General features: G+C 39.1%; 2 protein-coding genes across 3 annotated transcripts in view; one reads left to right on the top strand and one right to left on the bottom strand.

The window, feature by feature from the left end:
• LOC124154317 (homeobox protein PKNOX2-like) overlaps nt 1-18,292 on the bottom strand; it is a 559,395-nt gene extending 541,103 nt beyond the window's left edge. Inside the window, exon 1 of one of the 2 annotated variants that reach the window (XM_046527977.1) lies at nt 17,881-18,292. The gene's annotated coding sequence lies outside the window, so the exon portion shown is untranslated. Of the gene's footprint in view, nt 1-12,322; nt 12,497-17,880 lie in introns of those variants that run through there. The other variant, XM_046527978.1, reaches the window with a different exon arrangement.
• A 108-nt stretch (nt 18,293-18,400) lies between these two features.
• Nucleotides 18,401-24,048, top strand: LOC124154318 (platelet-activating factor acetylhydrolase IB subunit alpha1). The gene is made up of 4 exons (XM_046527979.1): nt 18,401-18,815; nt 20,691-20,897; nt 21,325-21,447; nt 22,308-24,048. Exons 1-4 carry the CDS (start codon nt 18,750-18,752, stop codon nt 22,671-22,673), a joined length of 762 nt encoding a protein of 253 aa, XP_046383935.1. The 5' UTR covers nt 18,401-18,749; the 3' UTR covers nt 22,674-24,048.
• Nucleotides 24,049-24,797: the final 749 nt, after the last annotated feature.

Below are 24,797 nucleotides of genomic sequence, written 5' to 3'. Positions count from 1 at the left end.
TGCCTTTCGTTTTCCTTGATGAAGGAAACTACCCTATTTGGTACCTAAAACATCGAACAAGGTATTAAAAATGGCTTCCTTACAAAATTAATTAATTTCAGCAACGATAATTAAGGATATTGAACCAATCTCTTCAATAGACAGACCAGCCACAACCTCTTCGTCTCTTCATTTCGGCTCCGTTTCTACCTTTTCCGCTCGAAAGATTAACGGCTATAAACCTATTTAAATATAGGTACAGCATTTAAATATACATTTTAAAAGGGGAATAAAATAGCTATAATTTTTAAACACACGGTGGGTGGGTGATTTTTGCCAAAGAATTTATAATCCAAGAGTATTTGCCATTCAGTTAAAAATATCAAGACAAATCAAAAAACATCAAACAAATATCAAGGAGGCAAAAGTGAAATCACTTATCGAATTATTCACAAAATTTATACATCCATAAAAATAGCTGCGTTCTGGAAATAATAACCGCATTCCAAAAAAAAGGTCTAACTTCTAAGATCGAACAACGATAATCAGCATTTCATCGAACCAATGAGTCAGGTGATAATCCTGAGCGTGAATTTTTGATTCTCGACCTTATATTACGAAAATGAATCTAAAAGAGGCCGCCACCAAATGTCACAAAAACCATTCGTACCCTAAAGCCTTACCTTCACGCAATAGCCTCGGCCAACGAGTCTCTGCTTGCCCCATAAGCGAGGCGGCATGACGGGAAGAGATTGATTAGCTGAAGGAAGTATGGTCTGCTATTAGCATTACGTGAATGGGACCTAAACGGTCAACACAACAAAAAAAGTCAGCAGAAAAAAAATCCTGAACTTTTGCCGGATGAGTACCGCAAGATTTCCGTCTGCCAACCGACTAATGAATTTCTTTATCCCTAAACGGAAAGGTAATTTGCTTCCAGAAATTCTGATAAAAATCAATAAGCGATGGAAATTCATAGAAATCCCTGCTCGTAAAGAAGGAGATCGAAACCATGTTTAGCCACAATGGAGAAATCTAACGAGAGAGAAACCCGATAAGTTATTTTCTGTACATAAATGAACGTTATGTGAGCATATGCTGAAACATGAGGCCATTTATTGGCCGCAGAAAAGTAATACATTAATCACCTACTAACGTTTAGTAAGGTTTCACATGAACTATATTTTCAACCACTGCCAATCATTTCCGGTTTTACTTTATGGGACTTCGATCGAGTGAAAGAAAACTTGCTTTGTACACTCGACAGTGACAAATGTTACCGAGATGGTTTCGACCCTTACTTTATAATCAACTATACCTTGATAATCAATTAAGTGCCGATGCCAGTACCTGTAAAAGACGGTCATTTTGGAAAGCAAAAAAAGAACTATCTTTTCCTTCAAGAACAAGAATGATAACCTACTCATGGCACATAAAATCATGCACCTGTACTATGAATTGCTTCCGAGCTCAGACAACGAAAGTAATGGTGACGATAATCATGTGTAAAAGAAGCCAAATAAATTACTTAACTAAAAGCATACTTCAACACCTAAAGCAAAGTGCAGTAAAATAAGGCAATAAAAACCGGTATATACCACAATGGAATCGACATCTGTATGAGTTTGTATTTTAAGCCGAGTATTAACATCTGCTCCAAGAAATGAGAAGAATCGAGACGCACGATAACTGGTTTCAATATAAGTATAAATTGTACATGGACTTTCTATAATTTATACGTGGATATGAATGTAGAAGCATATCACAAAAATCCCTGTAATATAGCCTAAAAGCATAATCATCATCCTAACTCAAAAGCATCACACCTAACTATTTGTGATGGAGTATACGTTTTTTATCATCGGTAAACTAAGGGACGATATCATGACAAGCAAAAAGCCTTCATTAAGCGCCATATAACTCGGTCCTGTAGGCAGTACGACGATCCAGTAAACATACGGCAGATTATGAAAATAATCCTGAATGTAAATTGACCAGAATAGTTACGTAATCTTAATCATTGGGTGAAGTCGCAAGTAAGTAGCACCCAGATAACGCTCTAATTACAGCCAATTCCAATCTTATGAATCGCCATGAATATCAAGTATCCGGGATTTAACGTAGCAATCATAATCATGACGAAATTGAAAATGTCAGCATAATATTCACAGATAAATAATGGCACAGATCACATACATACGCCGAATTCGATACATTTTGGATGCAACGGATGCCCAATATTTCACGTCGGGGAATAAGAACGAAATGAAATGGTAGCACGGCTGAGAAAGTATGAGGAAAGAGTAACCACGGGAATAAATAAATAAATTCACTTATAGTTAAAAGAGTCGGAACTCCTTTAGAACGTAGTATTAAATTACAAGGTGTGGTTTGACAATATACCTAAGGGGTAACAACTCATACAACAATAAGAAAAAACTAATTTCTTCTTCCAACACTAAATAAACCTAAAACGTATCAATGAACAAAACAATCAATCAACTCCAGTACCAATTTACTCAGTCAGCATTCATGGGTCACTGGAAATTAAGTAAACGATCGTCTTTCTTTTAAATATTCCAAGTGAAGCACTGTCTTTTGCCTGTTTAGGCAAATTGTCCCACAATGTCGAGGCAAAAACTGTAAAAAGATTTCGACAGTGGTTTCCCGGAAACGATAGTGGAGATAAGCCTTTGAGAGGGAAAAAATTAGTAGTACGATAAAAAAGAAGGAAGTAGAAAGAAGTGGATGATAGGTTGTAGAATAACTCATCATAAAACAGAAAGGGTATGAGAAGATACGATACGGGAAATGAAGGGAAAAGGTAATAAATTGATAAGATAAAGAAATGATGGCCAACATGGATTAAGTAAAAGCAATCAATCATAAAAATGTAACATGAGATTAATTATTCAAATCGTAGCAATAATTAAACGTGAACATTTAACAGATTGCACCCCACTCATGCTCAGTTTTAAAAAATTATAAAGGATTGAGAAGAGGTAATTTGGGGTTTAAAGAATCAGATCAGCGGTCATAAAAAGATGATTAAAAAATAATATATTATATAAGCATAGACTTTATACATTCTAAAATGAGACTGCAGGAGATTCTTTTCATTTTTGGTTTCCCACGCGTTTCATCATTACTTTTTTTACATCCCACAATGACGAAAAAAATCATATCTAACAAAGAGAAAATCTCCTCTCTCCACGACTCATCAAGCGGAATAAAATTGATTCATATTAAATAGGACACCAGCCCCTACCAGTCATCTTCCCATAACATATCAAGCAACCCAACTGAAGAGAAAGGACCCCAACTGCTCCGGAATGAATTTTACAAAATAAAGGGTACTGGAGAACAGGGGGCGAAGAGTTAAGAGAGGAGGACCGAGAAAATGAAGGCAATGTCCCATGCAAATAAAGTCACTTTGGGAAACCACGGAAATGCGAAGGGGAGAGGGGAGTTCCAATGGTTTTAGATCTTTAGCCGGGAGAGGAAGAGTTTAGTGGAGGTTTAAAGAGGAGGGCGGGCAGGGATCTTAGGGCAATGAAGAGCAGGAATAGAGGCGGGGGTGGATGGGGACTCGGGGACAAATAGGTGGATATAAATTCGGCTGGAGGCTGGTACGCGGGGCCTCAGCCCACAAAAATACACCCCCACACCGCATTCTACTCTTCACCCCCCTCTCCCACGAGCTTCCTTTCCACAAATAACGAAAACCCCACCCTCCGAATACCTCCGAGTCAAGAGGATGGAAAAAATAACCTAATCTCTCTTTCTCTCCCCCTTAATCTCTCCTACGCCGTGGATCGACCTTCCGATTGTCAACGGAAGGGGGAGCTCATCACCGTGATCACGGCCATCAACGTGGGCTATCATCATCGTCAACCGCTCCCTCTCTCTCTCTCTCTTCAGCCCATAAAAAAAGATCCGGGCTCGCACGACACAGTTCGTCACGATTGAGTACGCCGCCACGCGAGACTTCGGGATGTTCCGCCAGGGCTTGGCTCTATGTCACGCTGACCGATTCTTCCTCATTGAAAGAGGGAAAAGAATTTTTCAGCGAGAAGCTGATCAATTAATATTTCTTCCCAGTGATTTAATTTCTAGAAGGACCTTGTGCAATTGACAAGGCAGCATTTTTCCAAAGAACGGTGAACGTGAAGGAACGTGAAACATTGGCAGCAAAGGCAACACAAGTGTAGAGCCCGTAAAACCTTCATAGTGTGATAACGGTCATTAAGATTAGTGAAATCAGGATCAATATCGAAACGGATCATTAGATAAAAATAACAAGTATTTTTTTATAATTCACTTGGTAAGAGGCATCCAATTAAGGAAACGATGAATCATCATTATGTAATTAATGGCAGAAAAACATCTTTTGCAATGCTATGCCCTTGTTTTCATTATATATTACTGTGTGTTTGGACTTTCACATGTCATGAAGGAACTACATCGACCATCCAAGACTAGAGAAAGTGATCCCCGCATTAGAGTAATTCGGCAGAACCTTGATGAGTACATTCCTCTATATATCCGATACAAAAATATTATGTGTCAAAACCCTTTATATGTGGTGTAAGTGGCTGAATATATAATCAAGGAAATATGATGTTCAGACAGTTCTACAATGAATACTTTACGTGAAATGACAAAGCACGGCAGAGAAAACTTGTCATGAAAAATGTCATGGACAACAAAGTTGACTTTGGAAAAAATAGGTTGACGGCAAATAAATCATGAGCCAAGATTGAAATACAAGTCATAATAACTCAACAAAAGAATTTACAAGAAGGCTTTATTTAGGCACCGAACGTTGATGAATACATGACTTTGATGAAATAAATCCTAGTTACAAGAAAGGACACTCCACTTTTAAAAAATAACCAGGAACACATCGTCGGAGACAAATTCGTTACGCACCCAACGCAGTCTAAAGAACTATGATAACCTAAAACTTATTGTGAGTTGATATTCTAAAAATGCCAACACGTCAAGACGAAGCAAGAACGAATAATCGTTCCCTGGGAAGTTATTTATCTCACTTCCCAGCAACACCTACCATACTGAAGCCTAGCGAAGGGACACAGTTGTCTAACGATAAGGCTGTGCGTAGGTATGAATAATGACATTTATCAATTGGCGTCAAACCATGGTGATAGGGGAACTAAATAAGTCTTCGACGGCGTTGGCACAGGAAAATTTATGGGCAAAAAGATATTCTTAATTGTTAAAAAGATAGAAAAACATCATCTATCCGTTCACAGAACTCAACAATATATGCCACGGTGAAACTGGATTTCTACCAATCAAGTCGCACCACTTTCACAGCAATACATAAAAACATTCATTATCATATGCTAATTTGCATACACAAATATATTCAAACTAGACAAGGTCTGCCGTATTTTCCATGAAACAAAATAAATTATGAGGCTCTCACGATCAGAAATTACTTTCGTAGAGAACTATATCTAGTTCAAACAATAAAATTCACATCAAAACTATTCTTTCCCTCACGAAATACATCAGATACGTCTTGCATCCCAGAAGAAATGTCCAGAAAGTTAAATATTATCGTCCGACTGAATAGGGGTTCTAATGCCCTAGGAGATAGAATCTAATCAACGAATTTCATAGTTCCAGCTTCAAATCCGTAGGTAGCCTAAGGATCATCATTACCTACATTTTTTTCCAACTCACTGAACAACAAAACCTTGTCGTAGATTCCAGGGGACAATGGTAAGTAAAGTCGTGAATATATGAAAGCAAAGATCCTAAGTATAAGGTACTCTGTTCCCTGAGATTAATGAAGGGTTGAAATACAGAGTGGATCCCCGGACATAAGCTGATTCCCTTGTTTAAATGCTCCCTAGTGGAACTTCTTCAAGTTACACTTTCTTTGGACCACACTTTGAAAACCAATGCTAGAAAATACTTGACAGAAAACGTTGTATGGACCATCAATCCGGATAGCTGCGAACGACATATTTAAGACGTATCACTCGAAAGGTTGTATTTTATATACTTTAGTGACGTATTTCTAGTTGAAAAATTATAGATGAGTCCTGAAACTTCCGGGATACATAGGGTTAATCATCATCATCATTTGTTGCACAAAAAAACTTTTATCATAAGTTACACAAACAAACTTTTACAATCACGAAAATAAAGACATAGGCGAATAAAGACCGACTTCGGGATTTAGAAGTCATTGCCACATCCACTCAGGCTCCTTTAGTGGAACATAACCTCCGTTGACTGATATGTTGGATCGGGTGAAGTACGTTAATTTTTGACGTAAGAGGAACAGAGAATATAACCACATAACAAGTATGATCAAAAACTATGTAAACGACTGCAAACAGCTTTGCCAAGAAGGAATTACCTAAAATAAGTAACAGTACCAAAAACGACAGCAGGGATACTCCAGGGAACTCTAATCCCATTGATCCTATTCAGACTAATAGTAGACGGACGAGTTGGTCGAGATATGGATACCGGACCACACTGAGAGACACCAACATTGCTACCAACGATTCCAATTCACCAGAAAGCAAAGGTGTTCACATCGAACCGAGAACTTTCGCTGTTCGCTTCAGAAGGGCGTTGAGCAAGTAATGGTGCGGACGGTGTCAAAAAATGTTCCCTTTCCTTTTTTTTGTTTTCATTAGGGATGGACGGGATCCAGGATTTTTTTCGGATCCTTGATTTTCGGAGCCGGATCTTTCGGATCGGATATTTTCGGATCCAAATGCATTTTCAAATTCCTGCTATTAAACGAAGTAATCATTCAAGTTTATTCTGGGTAGGTACAATCAAAGGAATGCTTTTTAGATTTTCATACACATTTTAATATTTTTATAAATTTAAAATCATTTTTCTACGCTTTCAAGTTGTTTCTTTTTTAAATATATTAACATGCTCAGGTCCTGAACTGTTACGCTTGGGTTTGAAAATGAACACTGACCAGTGGCGTTGGACAAGAATCGCATGCGACGGCACATTCGAAGAGAGAATCGGAAGTCTCTCCACCCTTATCCATCCACTGAAGCTATGTTGCATCCACTGAAGCTATTATTTAAAATTTCGGATCCAGATCCGATGTATCCGATGAAGGGCAATATCCGCGGACATTTGGATCCGAGGTACCCGGTCCGACCATCCCTAGTTTTCATTCACACGAAACGAAATAATAACAATTTTTCTCAACGTAAATGAAAATCAAAATAAGATGAGCGAAACTTTTCTGTCAACCGCATTGTTATCGAATGAACGGCTGCTTAACGACGTTTCAAGCTCGAGAGTGCATACTTCTCAAGTACATATAACGATTTATGACATGCACTGATCGTTTTCATTAATAACTTAAACTTTGTTTTTCCACAGAATTTTATACTACATATCACCGTGTATTCGACGGTTAACGTCATCTCATGGTGAGGAATAAATTCATCTACATCTGCTTCAACATTATACCCCGTAAGCCACCTAAAAGGCGTGTGGTAGGGGGTGTTAGGACACAAGCCGTTCTTACATAAAAAGGAAGTGCCCTAAGGCAATTACGACAAGCATTTACTTAAGTCCTTTGGGGTTCGAGGGAAAAACGAATTCCCATATGTATCAGTTCGGCAAAACACCTCTCTTAATTTATTGCTTCTGTCGTACCTGGAAATATAGTGCGGCTCTAATATCTGTCTGTACGCCCGTAGCGGTTTTTGACGAACGGCGCAGCCTTCCATATTGATGCAACATCCTAAATTAAACCTAAAAATAGCCTTCTGTAGAGGCTTATCTTAGTTGTATAACAGTCGCACTTAATAAAGTAGGTGGTTTCCAGCGATACTTTGTTGAATTTGCTGAACATTCCCTAGAGGGAGGTAGCTATAGCCACCCCATTCCTCTCTGGATCCGCCTCTGAATGAATGAATAACTTTTTTTTGACTGCCACTAAATAATAAATAACTTTGTTTTTCCACAGAATTTTTTATCAAATCACGACCATGGTCTTGACTATTAACGTCACCATAAAATTTTCACATATTTAAATTTTTATGCACATATTAAATTAAATTTTAAGGACAGCGGCTTCGCTTCCAAGTAAATCCTTCTTAATAGTGAAGAGATTTGGAAGCAGGAATCGAACGGACGGTAGAAGTCAAGTCAGGAGGCGCAAGCAGGTAATTGACAAGTGGAGGTCGGCGGAGTTGGCACAGGGAAGGACAGGGGAGTTATTTCATCGAATCAGTCAGAGCGCGGGCGCGCGCTAAAGCGGCGAAATCACGTCGCAATTTGCAGCGTAAGTCTATCACGTCCACGCCCCGCTCGCTCGCATTTCTCGAGCCCCAGGCACTCCTCAACCAACACCAACGGGACGCCACACCGCCTAAGTCCCTTATGGGAAATATAACAGGTAAAAGAAATGGGGGTCTTCCAATCAGACAAGAAATTTCAAAAATTGATGGATGCACCAGTATTATGAATTACCCAAGCAGCATTCTACGTTGATTCCAAGCCAAAGGCGGACCCAGAGAGGGGCTGGGGTGGCTATTGCTACCTCCCCCTTGGGAATCCAATTTACACTTCATATAGAGGTAATTTTTTCGGACCCCGACTACTGCAGGGAGGTTACCCACCAGTTCTCCCCATTGTACCTGTCCAGGATCCGCTACAGTTCTGAGCCTAGACAACGAGAATCATTGAAGAAGAAAATCATGTCTGAATGAAACAAAAAATCACTTAATTAAAACCATACCTCAGCACCTAAAGCGAAGTGCAGTCAAGACTTTATAAAATATGCATATTATTTTTGTATGCGAAAGGGAATGACAACTCAAAACAGAAAAAAAAACTTCCACATTCAGCCATTCTCTCGTAATGGTAACATATGGAAACACGAAATTTTTCTCCCATTACCTATTCAAGAGTTGAATATGACATTATTAACTGGCTCATTCGCTCGCCACGGTAGAATCTCTCAAGGCGGGAAGGAAACGCTGACAAGAGGATAAACAGCGACGAACCACACGGGGCCCTTGAACTACGCCGCGCCGAAATTGTCCAAAAATTACGTCTAGTTTCTCGGAGGAATGTGCAAAACTTGGACCAGAAACCAATTAGAACATAAAACGCTGAATTGACATGTGAATTCGACAAATCGAAGCTAACATGAAAAATGCGTGATAGATCTTACATATGAATATGTAACTTGCCTTTTTCATTAGGTAAATTAAGAACAGTAGTTGAGGACACAAGAATAAGGTAGGAATTACTCGTTAAATACTTAATACGTTGACATTTTATCAGCTCTTTCCTGGTCCTTTCCTGATTTCAGCTGGATCCTAAGAATTAATCCATCACAATAAGCGCATATACCCACTCGCTCAGTTATTTCACGAGTATCTTCCCTCTGGATGTATTTCGTTATTTCCTAGTTATTCCACTTTCTTCCTCATCGACATAGCTTAGTGTGAAATAATTTGTTATAGAAATGAATTTTTTCACCTTTTGTAACTGATAACTTCAGGTTTGGTTCAGAAGTGTTGCAAGTAGATGGCTTATGCCTCGCGCAATTTATAATTTTCAATTGACTGATGAAATTTCTTTGTTCGGCCTTTCATCATAAATTTGAAATATCTTCACTGTAACATCAAACAAAGATGAAAAATATTGAAAGCAAAAAATAAAACTTTGTGAGGTTCAATAGCCGAGCCCCCTCAAAAATGAGTTATGGGTGTAAGGAAAACATGTGTCAGACTTGTTGATTTTCCCCGGAGTGTTCAGATATCGAGATTCGAGTTATCAGGGTTCGAATGTTGATCATATGACTCTTCCAAAACGCTTAAAAAAAACTAAAAAATCACTACTTATAAAATTTCCCGGGGCAGGATCCCCGGTTTGGGCCCCCCCAATATTTTTTGTAAGTCAGCACCCCGGTTCCACACACTATTTATTAAAAGACTCGAGCGGTTCCGACTTTACCAGGTCATTATCAAGAGGTGAACCAAGGTGAAAGGTAAAAAGGCTCTCATCTTCATGACGACACAAAAGGTCAAAGCCGGTTGAGTCTTATAAAAAAATACTTCGTGGAATTCAACAAAGTTAACGTTTTAATCTATCCATGAAACACAAATTTTGAACGAGACCTGAGCACTGATCTGTCATCAAGGAGGCTATCTGGGCACTCACGGTCATCCATTACACCCTCTCGAGCATTTCCCCGCACCTCGCGAAGCCCGTCTACCATTATAGCCATCCCACACCCCTTTTCTAACCAACCTTCCACAAAGGGCATCGCCGCGCCACAGAGAGGGGAACGAGCAACACAAATCAAGCGCTACTCACCAACACGTGGCCGGGGGGGATTCCCATTGAAGGAGCGGAAAGCCGCCGCCGACACGGCCGGACAGCTACGATAGCTCTTCCCGCCGCGGCGACAGACGGGACAGCGAGTGGAGACAGCCCCGACAGCACACGCCACGGGCAGGTCCGGACCGACCGAGATGATTTCTCCCTCCCTCTTTCTATTCACTCCAAAACAAACTACCCTACCTCTCCAACTCTCTCGCCTTTGTCCTTGCGAAGCGATCAGCGCAGGCGGAGGGGAGGGAGCGCGTGAGACTTTGATGGATGGACGACGGAAAGGAAATAAAGAGGTAAAACAAGATGCGCAGAGCACATGGAAGGGCAGAAAAAAAACTGGTCACCTCAGCTACGTGCTCGGAGGAAAAAAGCGCAAACAAAAATTCCCTCGCAACACTCCGAGAATCACCCGACACGTCGAATTGATTTTTGAAATACAGCAAAACGTGTACTTTTTTTTTAAGAACGATAAAAATACTTTTCTTGTCCACGGTCTGGTTGAGTATCCCTCCCGGCTATGCACTTCCGGCAGGGCCAACAACAAATACACCTGCACAAAGGGAACACACTCTCAAAATTGATCAGGAGACAAATCACAACTAGGCTGAATCGGACGACCTACATATACGAACTACGTAACATATTTTGTACGTACAGGATGTCTCTATCGCGAGCCAATATCAGAACATGAGCTCGGCTCCCAAACTTTCTCGAATTGTCGAAGAGCAAGAAAGTTGGACCACACCAGGCGCGTCAAATACTATGTTGGGAAGGGCAACAATATCTGCCACTCTTTGTAGACAGAAAACTTATACGGTCGTAATAAAAACTTCTCCTAGATACCACGACCTCGCTCCCACTCCATGCCGGTGATATCCACCAGCCGCGAACGCGGGAAAGGACTCTTTGACGTCCGCCGCCGCCTACGACACGCGCCCGAGGAATTCCACAAATTCGCAACCGGATAAGAAAGTCAAGAATTTTCCCCGCTTAACACGCGGGAGTTTTGAAGGAGACGATTTTCTCCTCGACGGAAACTGATGAACTCCGGAAAATAAATAATCTCTCGGACTAGAAATCCTCCGGGCAAAATCCGACGACGTGTCAACGACCGCGAAAACAATTTGAAATGAGGATAAATAAGAAAAGGAGACGAATGGCGAGCGCACGATTTTTCACAGACGTCGATGGAACAGAAGACGGGGGTGAAGACTGGGAGGGCAAAGGAAATGAAAACTCATAGCCACGCAACTAAGCGAGACGATGAGTGGGAGAGAGAAGTTAAAAAATGGAAAAAAAACGAGGGGAGAAGACGAAGAAGGCCCGGGAAGCAATTAAGCGAGTAATGACAGAGCGAGCGCCTGAAAGGGAAACGTTTAAGGCGGCGTGGGGCGAGCGGGCAGTACGGCGCGGGACCGGCGGCGTCCTTCAATGCCAACGGGGGCGGAGAGGCATAAAAATACCGGGCGGCAACCACGAGGGAGCGAAGAAGACAGAAGTGATCACGGAAGCCTAATGCACTGACCCACGAGTTACGCTGACACCCGAGATTCGAACGAAAAGACAAATAAATGGTGGCAGCAAGGAATTATGGGCAGGACGAAATGAATTATGAACATAGAAATACACACGAGATTCTTTTTAACCTATGATTTCACAGCGACACTCGAGTTTTACACCAAAAACAGGCGATAGAATGTATATCAATCATGAAGAGAAAGACGAAACTATGAAGAAAATTAATGCTAGTACACTGTTATAATCAATGACCAATACGCAAAAAAAATATTCACATATAGATAAATATTTTTTTGTAATGCACAAGGTTAGATAAAAGGACCAAGCTGATGAGCACAACAAAAACGAACTCGCAAAACCTATCGCTATCAAAGCACGGACAGAAAAAAATGATTTCGGTATGCGACTCCAAGATAAAACAAGCAAGCTGACGGAGACAGCAAAAAAGTAGTACCTCAAACGAACGAAGAAGCTTTATCCATCGTGATCTAAAGGGCGACACTCGATCGAGATGACACTCCAACTAGATCGAACAGAATCGGAAACAATGGGAGGCAGGTGATGGTGCTATGATGAACCCTGTCGGATTACCCGATGGAAAATCCTCACGCGGAGGCGGCGGGACCGTTGTGGAAGCCGGGAGGGAGGCTTGCCAGAGCCGAGAGACAATATTCGCCGTCTCCGACCGCGGGGAACGGAATGAGAGGGACCGAGGGTGGGCTGACGGGGGAGGGGAGAGAGCCGGCAAGCCACGCCCTCCGCAGCGCGGGGGGAGAACGCGGGACCTGCGCCCAGAGACCACGTGGGCGCAGATGGGATCCAGCGCGAGCGACCACGCGCCCTCCATCACCATACATACAACCTCCCATCTCCCCAGCATGGATCAACCCCCCCCCCCTCTCTCGAGGGCCGGCATCTCTCCCTCCCACAACTGGTGCATTACCTCTCTCAATGGGCAATAAAGCACAAACCCCCTTCCTAACCTGCCCTCCCCTTACGCGACCCTCTATCAAATCCACCCCGACACTCTCGCTTTCTAACACCTACCCCATTCACGTCTCTGAGGGGAGGGTGGTGATGAGGAATATTTACAGAAATCACGGATTTCTCCCGAATCATTGCGACGATCCAACTAAGAAAAATTCCATTGCATTTAGCTTGGAAAATAGTTAGAACAAGAGGCCATAATGAATGTTTGTTCAGTTCATTGACATTTCACATGTCAGAGATATTCACAAACAATAATGATACTGAATTGACTTTTAAATTAGAAACTCGTCCTCTGGACGTTAATGTAAGGGTCCGCAGTCAAAACATTTTATCCGATAAAATCAATGCATTAAATTACGTTACAACATTTACCTAATGACATCAGTCCAAGCTGATTAATTTCGAGAATGTGCATCAAGTCTGTAAACCAAAAATATACTTGGGTTTGGGTGATTGTGGATAGAAGGTAGATTTCGCTGGATGTACAACAAGAGAGGGTCAATTAAGTTCAGCGCTCATCACAAAAATATTTCGGGGATGGAAACAAAAATATTCCTTTTACACAGAAAAAATTTAAGGATTTAGATAGCGGGGTTATTAACGATAGAGTATCGTAGAAAATACAGGCACTTTTCCACGCAGAAATTCGGTTCTAATAATCGACGACTAAATAAAAGTTCGGTGAAATTTAAAATAGGAGGACTTAAACAGTGATAAATATTATTAATGACCGATTTAGTAAGTTGCAATTCAAAAAATTCCGAGAACGAAAATAATCTTTAGGTTGTGAAAAAAAATTGTTCCCAAACACAAATTCAAGCATGGTGCAATGCAAAAGTATAACTGATACGGCTTTATCTTTGCCCAGGCAATTAGATTTATATTTTTCCAGTTCGAACTCACAGGATAGGAGAATAGGAAGAGAAATAAATGCTACTAAATTTAAATCCCAGTCATCAAATCATCTCCAACATGAGCGGACGGAGGGGCACTCATCATCCATGTATAAAGCAAGCACGAAGAATCTTTGCTGAAGTATTGCCAGAATCCACGAAAAGATCGCGAATCGACTGCGATGGGGTGGCTTCCCAAGACGGATGGCCAACTCGCCGAGGACAAGTGATACAAATAATCGTACTATTCACATACCTTTACCACTTGCGTGATTCGGAATCATCTCTCCAAAATTGAGAATCCCACGCATATGCTGCAAAATAAAATGTTTATTATCAAGTGATTCCCAGTAAATTCCGCAAGGAAAATGGAATATGATATAAATATCAATTGAAGAGGTGAGAAGCCAAAGGGTACAAGTAATTTTTTTCCAAACATAGTTCGGGTCAAAAATTGTGTAAATAAAAAAAATAGTATATACTAGATAGATAGTAGTACAATTGATTTTCCACTCGATGCCAGCATAGAGTGGAGACTCAGTCGTACACCTAGGCCACCTAGTTTTTGTATATGACAGCTATCAATTTCTTTACCTAACACTGTTTAGAATAAAGAATACTTATACCCGTGGTCTTCTCACCCTCTCAATTGTTCAGAGGGAATTTTATTTATGCCCCTATAGACCTCAAGGGCAACAATTTGATACCCGATTCTTGAATCGATGGATCCACAAAATTGGTTTTCGCATATGTTACGGCTGATAACACACACACACAACCCATATTACTATGAGTGGACGCCAATTATTCAAACTAAGTAATTTTAATCACCCTACTAGACCTAAATCTATTAGAGATTGAAATTACAATAACCGAGATCAAACACCAACCACCATGACTGCCAGGGTAAAAATATCTAAGCATAGATCAGACGAGATGGAGAGTTATACCTCCATCAATAGGCATAAGGAATGACTGGCCACCAATTAATGGAGAGATGCCGAATGCGGAAATGAGGAAAATGCGCGATGGTTTTTCATTCATACCATTGTAGCTTTTTGCGTCAGACAATTGCAAAGCGAAAAATTTGAAAGCGAAAAAAAAGGAAACTACCCAAGCATTTCAGACTTTCAAACTTGCCGATTACGGTAAGTTAGCTGAATAGTTGGGGCCGGTTTTATAATGTCTAGTTAAGATTTTTCGGAGTAAAAGACTCAGAGTTAACTATGTCATCCACTTAAGGTCATTTGTCTAATTAACCGTTATATTGAACTATTATAATTTTCATTACACAATCTTAAAAGTATTTTAATGTGAAGGTTACGACAGCATCATATTGCGTTTAACACTAACTAGACACAAAACCGGCCCTTAATGTCGCTACATTTAACAAAGGAGTGCATCCGAAACAGATGATACATTGTGTAAACTGATATGATCATCCGCATGAGACCCTACTCCATATTCAGCAACGAAAAATGCCTTCGGTCAAATTGGATGCACCCAGGTTCACAGACGACACTTAAGCCTGAATAACAGAATAATTGTTTCCATCCCTACGAATGATAGCTCCAGCAGTAGGCTTTCAGGGACCTAAAGAGTGTCCCTCGACCAATCATTTCCTGACTCACACGGCCCTACTCACCATCCCATTTTCCATCGCTTATTCAGCCACCTTCCGTTTTTACAACTACCATTTAATTAAAAGCCACGCATGGCGTTACTATAGTTGTTGGCGTTCTGATTAGTCGAAGGCCGGTGTCAGCGACGGAAAAAGGGACGTGCGGAGTAATGGAATTTTCATCCCTCGGTCCCTTGTGAAAATGATCGCGTGAAACGTCATTTTTTCCTCCATCATTTTAGCGATCGCTGCACCAGTTCTTCGGAGGGAAAAGAAAAATTATCGTGTGGGAAGAGCGGTATACCTATGGTTGGCCTTCTCCACACACACTCCTTACGAATCAAAAAAGCATTTCACAGAGAGAGCATTAACAATTATGAATCATCCCCACGAGCTATATCTAAACTGTGACACATAAAATTGCAGTCTTACGGCGACCGGAAAAGCTAAGTCCATTTGATGAAATTCTTTAATAAAAAAATAGTCCTGACTGAGATGATTCATACTCGTAGCGAAAAAATTACTTTAGTAACAACAACATTTGGAAGTAGAAATGAAAATGATAAAATGCAGAAGTGTGAGTTACAGGAGCTACAAAACACCTGGGAATCATGACTAAACCATTGAAAACGGCCCATTACAGAATAATTTAACGTTGAGGCAGAAAGGTACGTAAAGAGTCCACCTCATGAAACCAGCAAACTTTAACATCTAACCTCGGAGGAAGACTGCACAATAAATAGTCAATAGAAATAGTGCTTTACAAAAATGGCAGTAACTCAAACAGGAGTTCATTCACGACTGAAAAAAGATTCTTCACGCATACGGACTTGGGTTAAAATAAAAAAATCCCCTGAAATCAACAAATTGATAGCTACTAGTACTAATTATACTAAATAAACAATTGTCGATAGATACGATTCGTGTAGCACACCCAAAAAATGTGACTACAAAAGAAGCCATAAAACATGAAAAACGCATAGAACGACAGTTAAAAAATGTACTCAATTGTCTATCGGAATAATTAGTAAGGTTCACCTTGGAGTCGTTGAAAATGACGGCGTAGTCATTTACAATTAGTTTAATTAGCCAAGTGTTTATACCTGTGTTTTTACCTTTTTTGGTGCGTTGTATGTAATGGCTCTTTTTTAATGTACATAAATATATTTCATCAAATGTAATTCATATTAGACAACGTTGATTCATATTATCCCCATACAGCAATAAAACGATATGAACCCATGGCAAAGAAATTAACTAGTAAATCTAATCCTCCTCCTGGACCATTTCACGGATTCCCTAATTTCCAGACAAAAGCAGCCCTTAGTAATTTACAGGCAAATAAAAATTTTCATTCGATATAATTTATCTGAAACCCAAACAAAATAATAAACAATAAAACTAGGAGAAAAATATTCGGAAAATATCCAAAGCATATTAATGATGATGATTTCTAAAGAGAAGATGTTCATCAGAGGATATTTACTGCTTGGCATTACAAAAACCTAAAATTAGGTGAATCAAAAACGCAACAACAACATCGGCTGACTAAAATAATCTAACAGCAAATATTATTGACTAATGGCATAAGGTAGCGGAAATTATTCATATTTTTCACTTTCAAACGTGCGTAACTAATAGCTTCACATACAACCATTGCGCAGAAAAATGTTGCATCAAAAAACGGTTTTTTAATTTTTATCGCAGAATGGAATCCCCAGCAGAACACAAAACAACGGGAGTATACGCAAAAAAAAACGATACAGCCTAGAAGGCAAAGACATGACGAGACGCCTGATATCCGAAACAGTACGAAATAGCATGCAGAAAATAAAATCATTACAAAGACATCGTCCTCGCACTCCGAATTAATGAAAATCCGTTCATTTTCATCAATTCATACTACTGGTAATTCATTCGGCATGCACTTAGCACACATCAACTGACATATAAATCTCACAAAAATCCTAACAATTCGATTTCTGTAGCCAGGGAACCAACACTGCGCCGGTAATGTCACTTGCGAAGAGCATAGCTGTCACAGCTGAAAATATATGATACCTGTATATTGACACATGAAATAAAAAACCATCGCGCAGATCTCAAAAAACGACATAAAAAATTCGGACTTAAATGATTACACCTCTCACCCGTATAAACTTCTGACAGAAGCAATTACCTTGGGGAAAAACGCAGCTGACTTCGTCACCGTCAACACATGAAATACTTTCTTATTTAACAAGTTTTAAAAAAGTAGCAAAAAATAGGCAACTGACCGAGAGTCTGCGAAATGCCTATAATTATGTAAAAAGAAGAAGACTCATGCATATTTAGATGATCCCTTAGTCTCTAGTGAGTTTCACGGGATTCTCCAAATAATTCCGCTTCAATCGGCGCGAGGCATATAATATCGAAAACACATCAACGCGCGGGAATGATTCATGAGTCCCGCGCAGACATTTCAAAACATGCGGACAGGCATGCAAGAGAGACACAGGCAATACGCACCACCACGCTCCAGTCTCCCGTTGCTGAGGCAATGAAACTGCGTGCGACAAAACCATTCGTAAAACTTCACAGCACCGATCCACTTCTTTCACAATTAATATTTCCAGACAGCAATATTCAAAATATCAGTAAACGTTTTCTGATCACTATACGCCACTATAGTGTACGGTAACCTTTTAAGAAAAGAAATTGGACCTGCCGACGGCCTCCCTCACAGCTACAGCACACTAAACAACATCAGCGACAGTTGACTGGCAGGTTTCATAGGTGTCACTCATCGTCACTAATGGCGGGCGTTCCCTCCCAGTCTCCTCAGCTATGCAGCTGAAGGAACGAATGGGTTTCGGAAACAAGTAGCCACGATAACTGTCTTAGAAGCATTTCGTTACATTATTTATAAACACTTTTTAGGAATAAAACACCTTTAATCAAACATAATAGTTGAATTTGGGATAGTTGTTTTTAAATGGATCTTCGTGGAATAATATTTTATCTCGATTCCGACAAATCCCTTGTGGAACGAAGATTCCATGAAGGTCGTTCCGTTCGTAATTCCGTTCCTATGTTATTTCTGAACATTTGAGCTGAAATATGATAGTGACATTTGACCGAATTACTTTGTTTTGCGGCAAGTAATTATTACCTATCCATTCAAGTATATATGTAAATGCTTTTGTAATACTGTGGGGAACTATTTCTTTTTTTACGAGAGTACTGCTCGTTCCTTGCCAGAACCATTCCGTTCCCATCGTTAAAGCCGGCAAGCTATCCGCAATATCTTCATCTATTGTCATGTAATCGTTTCTGTCGAGGGGGAAGGTACTATTAATCATTTATTCAATAGTTTAGTCTCCAAGTAATTACTGAGAATGAACCCAGCGTCTACACCTACACAACCTGAAGATATCCAAGGGGATGGAAGATGGATGAGTATGGTATGGCTGACATTTTCTGAATTTTTAACGTTGATCCCTTCAGGAGCCCGTAAATCGTCTATAAGGATAATCATATATATTGCCTTAGGCTGTTATACGTTTAACTCCTCATTATTATATCCAATTTTAAAACATAATCGGTTTTAAATTCTATGAAAATAGAAAACATGAAATGTCACATGCTGGGATAGTGTTCAATGAATCTCAATGAAACCGATATAAATACCCCTCTGCAGAATATGCCCGAATTTTCATTTTCAAAGTCGTTCAATCTTTGAGATATGTGGTAGTCAGTAAGGTTTGCTTAACGCTGATTACGGGAAAGTGTTGGTTTTGCTCCTCTGTTGATGCAATAAAACAGTACCCAATATTGTAGTCTTTTCCATGACCACGGATCAGTTATGTTTTAATGGTTTTTCCTGTTGTGCAAAGTGGACGAATTTTCATCATTTTTCAAAATTTACGACTCGTTTAGACCTAGAATAATTTGTATGTTATTCGGTTTGTGAATGCTGAAGATTATGATCACATGATATCGTATATTGATTGTCCTTTCATGTATGTTTTTCGTCTTTGTATAATGATAATAATTCGATAATATGCTGGGTCTGAAGTGTTCTCACGATTATTTTCTTTTACTTGGAAATCATATTTCTTATGGTATTAAAATGACACAGACCCTTATTTCGGCAAATACTTCTGCTGAATCGTGACATAATTACTCTCTTGTAAGGTTTGTCATGAGTAGTGTTTTCATTTTAATTTTCTATTTTAAGCAATGAAAGTCAACTGAATTTTTATGGCCCATGGTAACTTTGCTGCATGTGTATTTTTTGTTGTAGCGCAGATTAATTAACTTCACGTTTTCTTTGAACTTGTTCATTTTTCTTGTTATATTTATTTTACGTAAAGATGTCATTTTTATGGCAAGAACCTCATTCTGAGATGTTGGGCCATCATAATTCAGAATCTATATCTGGGAATTTATGTTTCTCGTGGTAGGGGAGTGCTATTCTCAATAGAATTCTCGGTAATTGATTAGAAAGTTTTCCTTGATTGATGCTACCCCTATTATTGCTATTTTGGGTTTCAGGTTCATGGTGATTCTGTTTTATTTCAAATGAGTTTCATAAATATGAGGAGTTAGCAAAAACTATGAATAAAACCTTAAGTCAAATTAAATGTTTTACTTGTAGTTAAATGATTTCGATTCATTGTTAGATTAGTCGTAAGTCAACATATTAACCTTCATCTTGATCATCACTCCCAAAATTCATGTATAAATGACTTTTTTGTTTAGACATAGATATAAGCATAGGCCTGGTTACATGAAACATTAGCTCGTACTTATTAATGTCTAAATGTATGAAAACGTGATTGAACATGAAAATGCACCATATAACTGCACAACTTTTGCAAACACATGATCAGAGAATAGAACTGTCCTAATTTCATTCATGCATTTTATATGTTCCACCAAAATCGTTCATGCATTCACACATTAACTTGTATGTGTTAATGTACCATATAACCAGGCCTAAGGAAGTAATATTTCATTCAGTACTTACCATCTGTAGGTAATTTTTGCTTTCACAGATGGGTGAATCATCAGAAATATTTCTGATGAGGAGGGTGAATATTTGTGGTTGACAAGCAGATCTCTGGCTTAGTTAAATGCATAAAAATGATACTCTATTGTAAAATCTGATTTATTGATGTTATTATTGTTGGCATTAAGCTTTATATGGTAGTTTTGACCACAGCTGATTGCTGTTCCAAATACTTCTTTGCTCTAGGTCATGATTTTGTGATCTTTAAAACAGTACCCAATATTGTAAGTCTTGTATTGTAAACTTTAATTTGCCTTCCTTACAGCACAAGAGGTTTTTGGCGGAGACAATGGAGAAGGAACCTGAAATCCTCTTCATTGGGGACTCACTTATAACACATTTATCGCACACAAATGCTTGGAATCGGTGGTTTGCACCTATGCACGCACTTTGTTTTGGAATTGGTGGTGATCAAACTCAGCATGTGCTATGGAGAGTTCAAAATGGAGAGCTGGAAGGCATAAGTCCAAAGGTAATATGAACTTCATGTGAATGAGAAAAGAAATGTTAATTTATATCAGTTGTTTCATTTGTTCAATGTATACCTAGCTGATAAATCTTCTATGTTTTAAATTCAAATGGAGGTAATTCTTTTACTACCATGTACAAGGGTTGTAATTAGAGTATTTGTGACTGAACTCACTTAGTATTGCTAGTGTGTGATTGCAAATGGTTGGTTTCATAGTTTGCCACTGTAATGGCTCTTTTTTGATCAGTCATAGGAAAAGTTAGCTATTCCTTGAATAATGTTTTCCCACTATGAAAATGTCTGTAACTTATAGGCTTATTTACTTACCAAGGCATTTGGAATTGTAAAATTGTGCATCTTTTTTATAGTCTCGATAATATAATAATAATTGTGTGAATCATTTCATGTGGAATGATTGCTTTATTCTCAGATCGTGGTGGTGCTAGTGGGTACAAACAACCATGGACACAATCCAGAACAGATCGCAGAAGGGATCCTAGAAATTGTGAAAGTTATTCGCCAAAAACAACCTCAAGCTCAAGTAGTTGTATGTGTAAGTGTGTCATATGTTTTTCCTCCTACAAAAGCACTTGCTAAACTTCACGTAGTTAATATTTTACTAACACCAATGATACCAAGCTCATATGTTGTCATAAAAGATTTGCAAGCTAAGCTTTGAGCATGCTTGGTCTTGTCAATATATTCACATCCATTCACATTGCTAAATTTTTATTGTCGGTTGCCTAAGTCAATTTCTTGATGTCCTGTCATGTCATTTGTCAAGAATCACATTCCCAATCCTGGAGGCTTTCTTGGGTTGAACTAAGCTTGTATTTCTCTTTGGTTACAAAATTGTTGTAAAATTACTTACATCGGTTTCAAATTGGCTTGAAGTCAAACTGCAACAGAACCCAATGAATGTTCCATAATATTAAAACCCACAGGTACCTGAATGATTTGTTTACTAACAGTAATGATGGTATCTAAGTACATGGCCGGAGTTCCAGAATGCCTGGAATCGTAAAATTTAAAATATCTTACTGACAGTCTTTCTGAATGGCACCTCCATTGTTCGTTTTTACAAGGGTCAAACGACCACGTTGTTAGTTGTGAGAAAAATGATGTAAACCTCATTTCTTTTGTTTTAATATGTCACAACTAATTCAAATTTGAGCATTGTTTTATTGACAGTTTTCCTATTTTTCTCCATTACGTAGAGAAAGTTAGTTTTGTAATTCAAATAATATTTAAATTAGAGTTGTACCACATGGCCTTATCATTGACCAAGTCGTCAGTCATAACCTTGAAAAATTATACAGTGACCTTAAAAATATTATGAAATTTTCTACTTGCAATAAGATGTAAATAGTAATGTATCAATGCCTGGATTTTAATGAATGTCCTTTCCTCCAGTCTCTTTTACCTAGGGGTCAGTTTCCTAATCATTTGCGGGAAAGAAACATAAGGGTGAATCAGATACTGAAGGAAGGTATTTCGGATCTAAGTGATTGCCATTTGGTTGATTCTTCAGAAGGTTTCGTTCAACCTCTTGATGATTCTATTAGTCACCTCGACATGTACGACTACCTGCACCTAACAGAAGCGGGCTACTCCAAGGCCTTTGCTCCTGTCAACACCATTCTGAGAAGGTTACTTGGCTTGGATCAGGAGGAAGAGGAAGAAGTCGAGTATGTGGCCACTGAGGATGAATCTGAGGCAGCTGACGTGGGCAAAGAGGCTGGTGGCAGTGGAGATGGTGCATCTGCTGCATCTAAGTGAAGTTCAGTCGGAAGCCCGTGATATTCTCCTTAAGTCTCCTTGTTATAAATGGCAAAATATTGTGACATACTTCCTTTTACTTTACTGATATTTTCCAAAAGCCTCAAGAAATGATGCTTATTTATTGATTTTCCAAAAACAAGTGGGTCTTATGATCAAGAGATGAAACTCTTGGTTTGGGAACGTCGCAATATTTTTTGTTATGCCTGGCTGGATTATTTTCAATCTGGATTAATACTGGATGTCTTCCTCAGATTATCTGGGGAGTGCATTTTTATGCAGACAAATGGAAAAGCACCTCGATTTTATGGGTCAAGGATAAAGGCCTAAATTCAATATTACTCTTTTCTTCAGTTTGTGAAGTAAATGAATTTTGGAATATCAAATGGTTGAATCTTAAAAGGCAGTAAGAGAAACATAGCTTGATTATTACAGCCTCAATTTGGATCTACAAGTGAATTAAGTTTGCTATCACTGGAAACCTCATGATTTGTGTTCATGGCTGTGTTAGATGTGAGCTCCTAATGCAGCAACAGAACCTTTTTGAAATTTGTGAAATTCAAAGGGAAACTTTGCTCACTACATTTCATAATCACAGTTTGTATTCTCATTTTTGTTCATTTTTCATTCCCATTTTTTGTACCTGTACATACCTTCTGAAGTGGGCTTATCTTAATCTTCCAATGCTTATTTAATAAAGTGCTAACCTAAGGTCTTAATCAATGTAGAAGACTAGCACTTGGGTAAATGCGGAGTGATGCCGATAGACTTGGGCGCTAGGATGGTGAACAAGTGCTAAAGGCAACAGAGCTAACGGTAGATAAGTAATACACAAATTTCAAAATGTTTCTGGGTAATCTATACAAATAATATGCCAAATTGCAGAATGGGTCAAAGAAAAGCTATTTGCATTTAGAACTTCTTACTTGATAAGAGTCGATTCTTTAGAAGTATGATTTAATTGTTTCGTATTTAAATAGCTGATTTTTGAAAAGATAGTGATTATTTGATTTACATTAGACTGAAATGTTTGCTAAGTGCTTTATTATGTACAAGATATTTTTTAAAATAGGGTAAACATTTACATAGATTGCCTGTCTTAGTTTATGAGAAGGCATTTATGAAATTAAAACTTATGGATTTGGCTAAGTGTACTGATAAAGGAAAGTGAACCGATTGAAGCCTTGTGATCCCTACTCTGAAAGCAGAGTGTTGTAAATATTTTTGTAACTTTGACATATGGTGAAGCGAAGAACACTTTTGTTTGTTGTTAATTTTCAGCAAAAGGTAGTTTTGTGATTGGCAAAAGTGTATGATGCAGTAATTGAATGAGAAATATATATTATCTATTGATAAAATAGTTTTGAACTTTAAATTTGCATTTGTTTTTCTTTCACTCTCATTATTTATCCAGAAAATAAATGTGAATGCATTCCAATCAGAGGTGTATTGTCAGGATGCTTCAGAAAGCAATGTGTGTTCCTATTTGATAAAAGAAATATGTACTGTCTTTTAGTTACTATGGAATAGCCGGCGTTGCAGCCTTGTTGGCATCGGGGTTAGGTAGTCGCCTACCAAACAAGAGGTCGCGGGTTCGAGTCCTGCCTGGGTAGATTTTCCCAGTTCCGGGCATGGTTGTTCGTGTACGTTTATATGTTACATTTGTTAAATACCGGTATAAAATGGCCAATAAGAGCTGTATCCGGTGGTTGAAGAATAAAATAAAATATCCACTCAACGCATGCATGCAACTAACTCATCTTGAATCTGTTCACTTTATGTTGGGGTGTGAGCTTTCGTGAGAGCCTGGATTCTCTCGGAGGACTTCGCTGATAGGGAAGGGTTAGTGCCGAGAGAGAGAGCAGGAGTGAACTTTACATTGTCAAATGTACGTAGGCACCCAACTTTGTCACTGAAAACGTGTGAATCATGGGTGGCCACAGGTATTTTGAGTCCGGCACAGAGACACTATACCTACTCATTTGGATTGGGGGTAGTCCTTTCACAAAAGCCCTTGACATTGACAGCTACCACGTTGAATGGGCTACCGTTGGTGCAAGGCATACATAGAAACATACTAGGAGAATGCGTGAGGTTTGGCAACACTTCTCCGCGAGCAGATTC

This window comes from Ischnura elegans, chromosome 2 (assembly GCF_921293095.1).
Source record: "Ischnura elegans chromosome 2, ioIscEleg1.1, whole genome shotgun sequence".
Lineage (NCBI taxonomy): Eukaryota > Metazoa > Arthropoda > Insecta > Odonata > Coenagrionidae > Ischnura > Ischnura elegans.
This window is presented reverse-complemented; position numbering and strand designations above follow the sequence as displayed.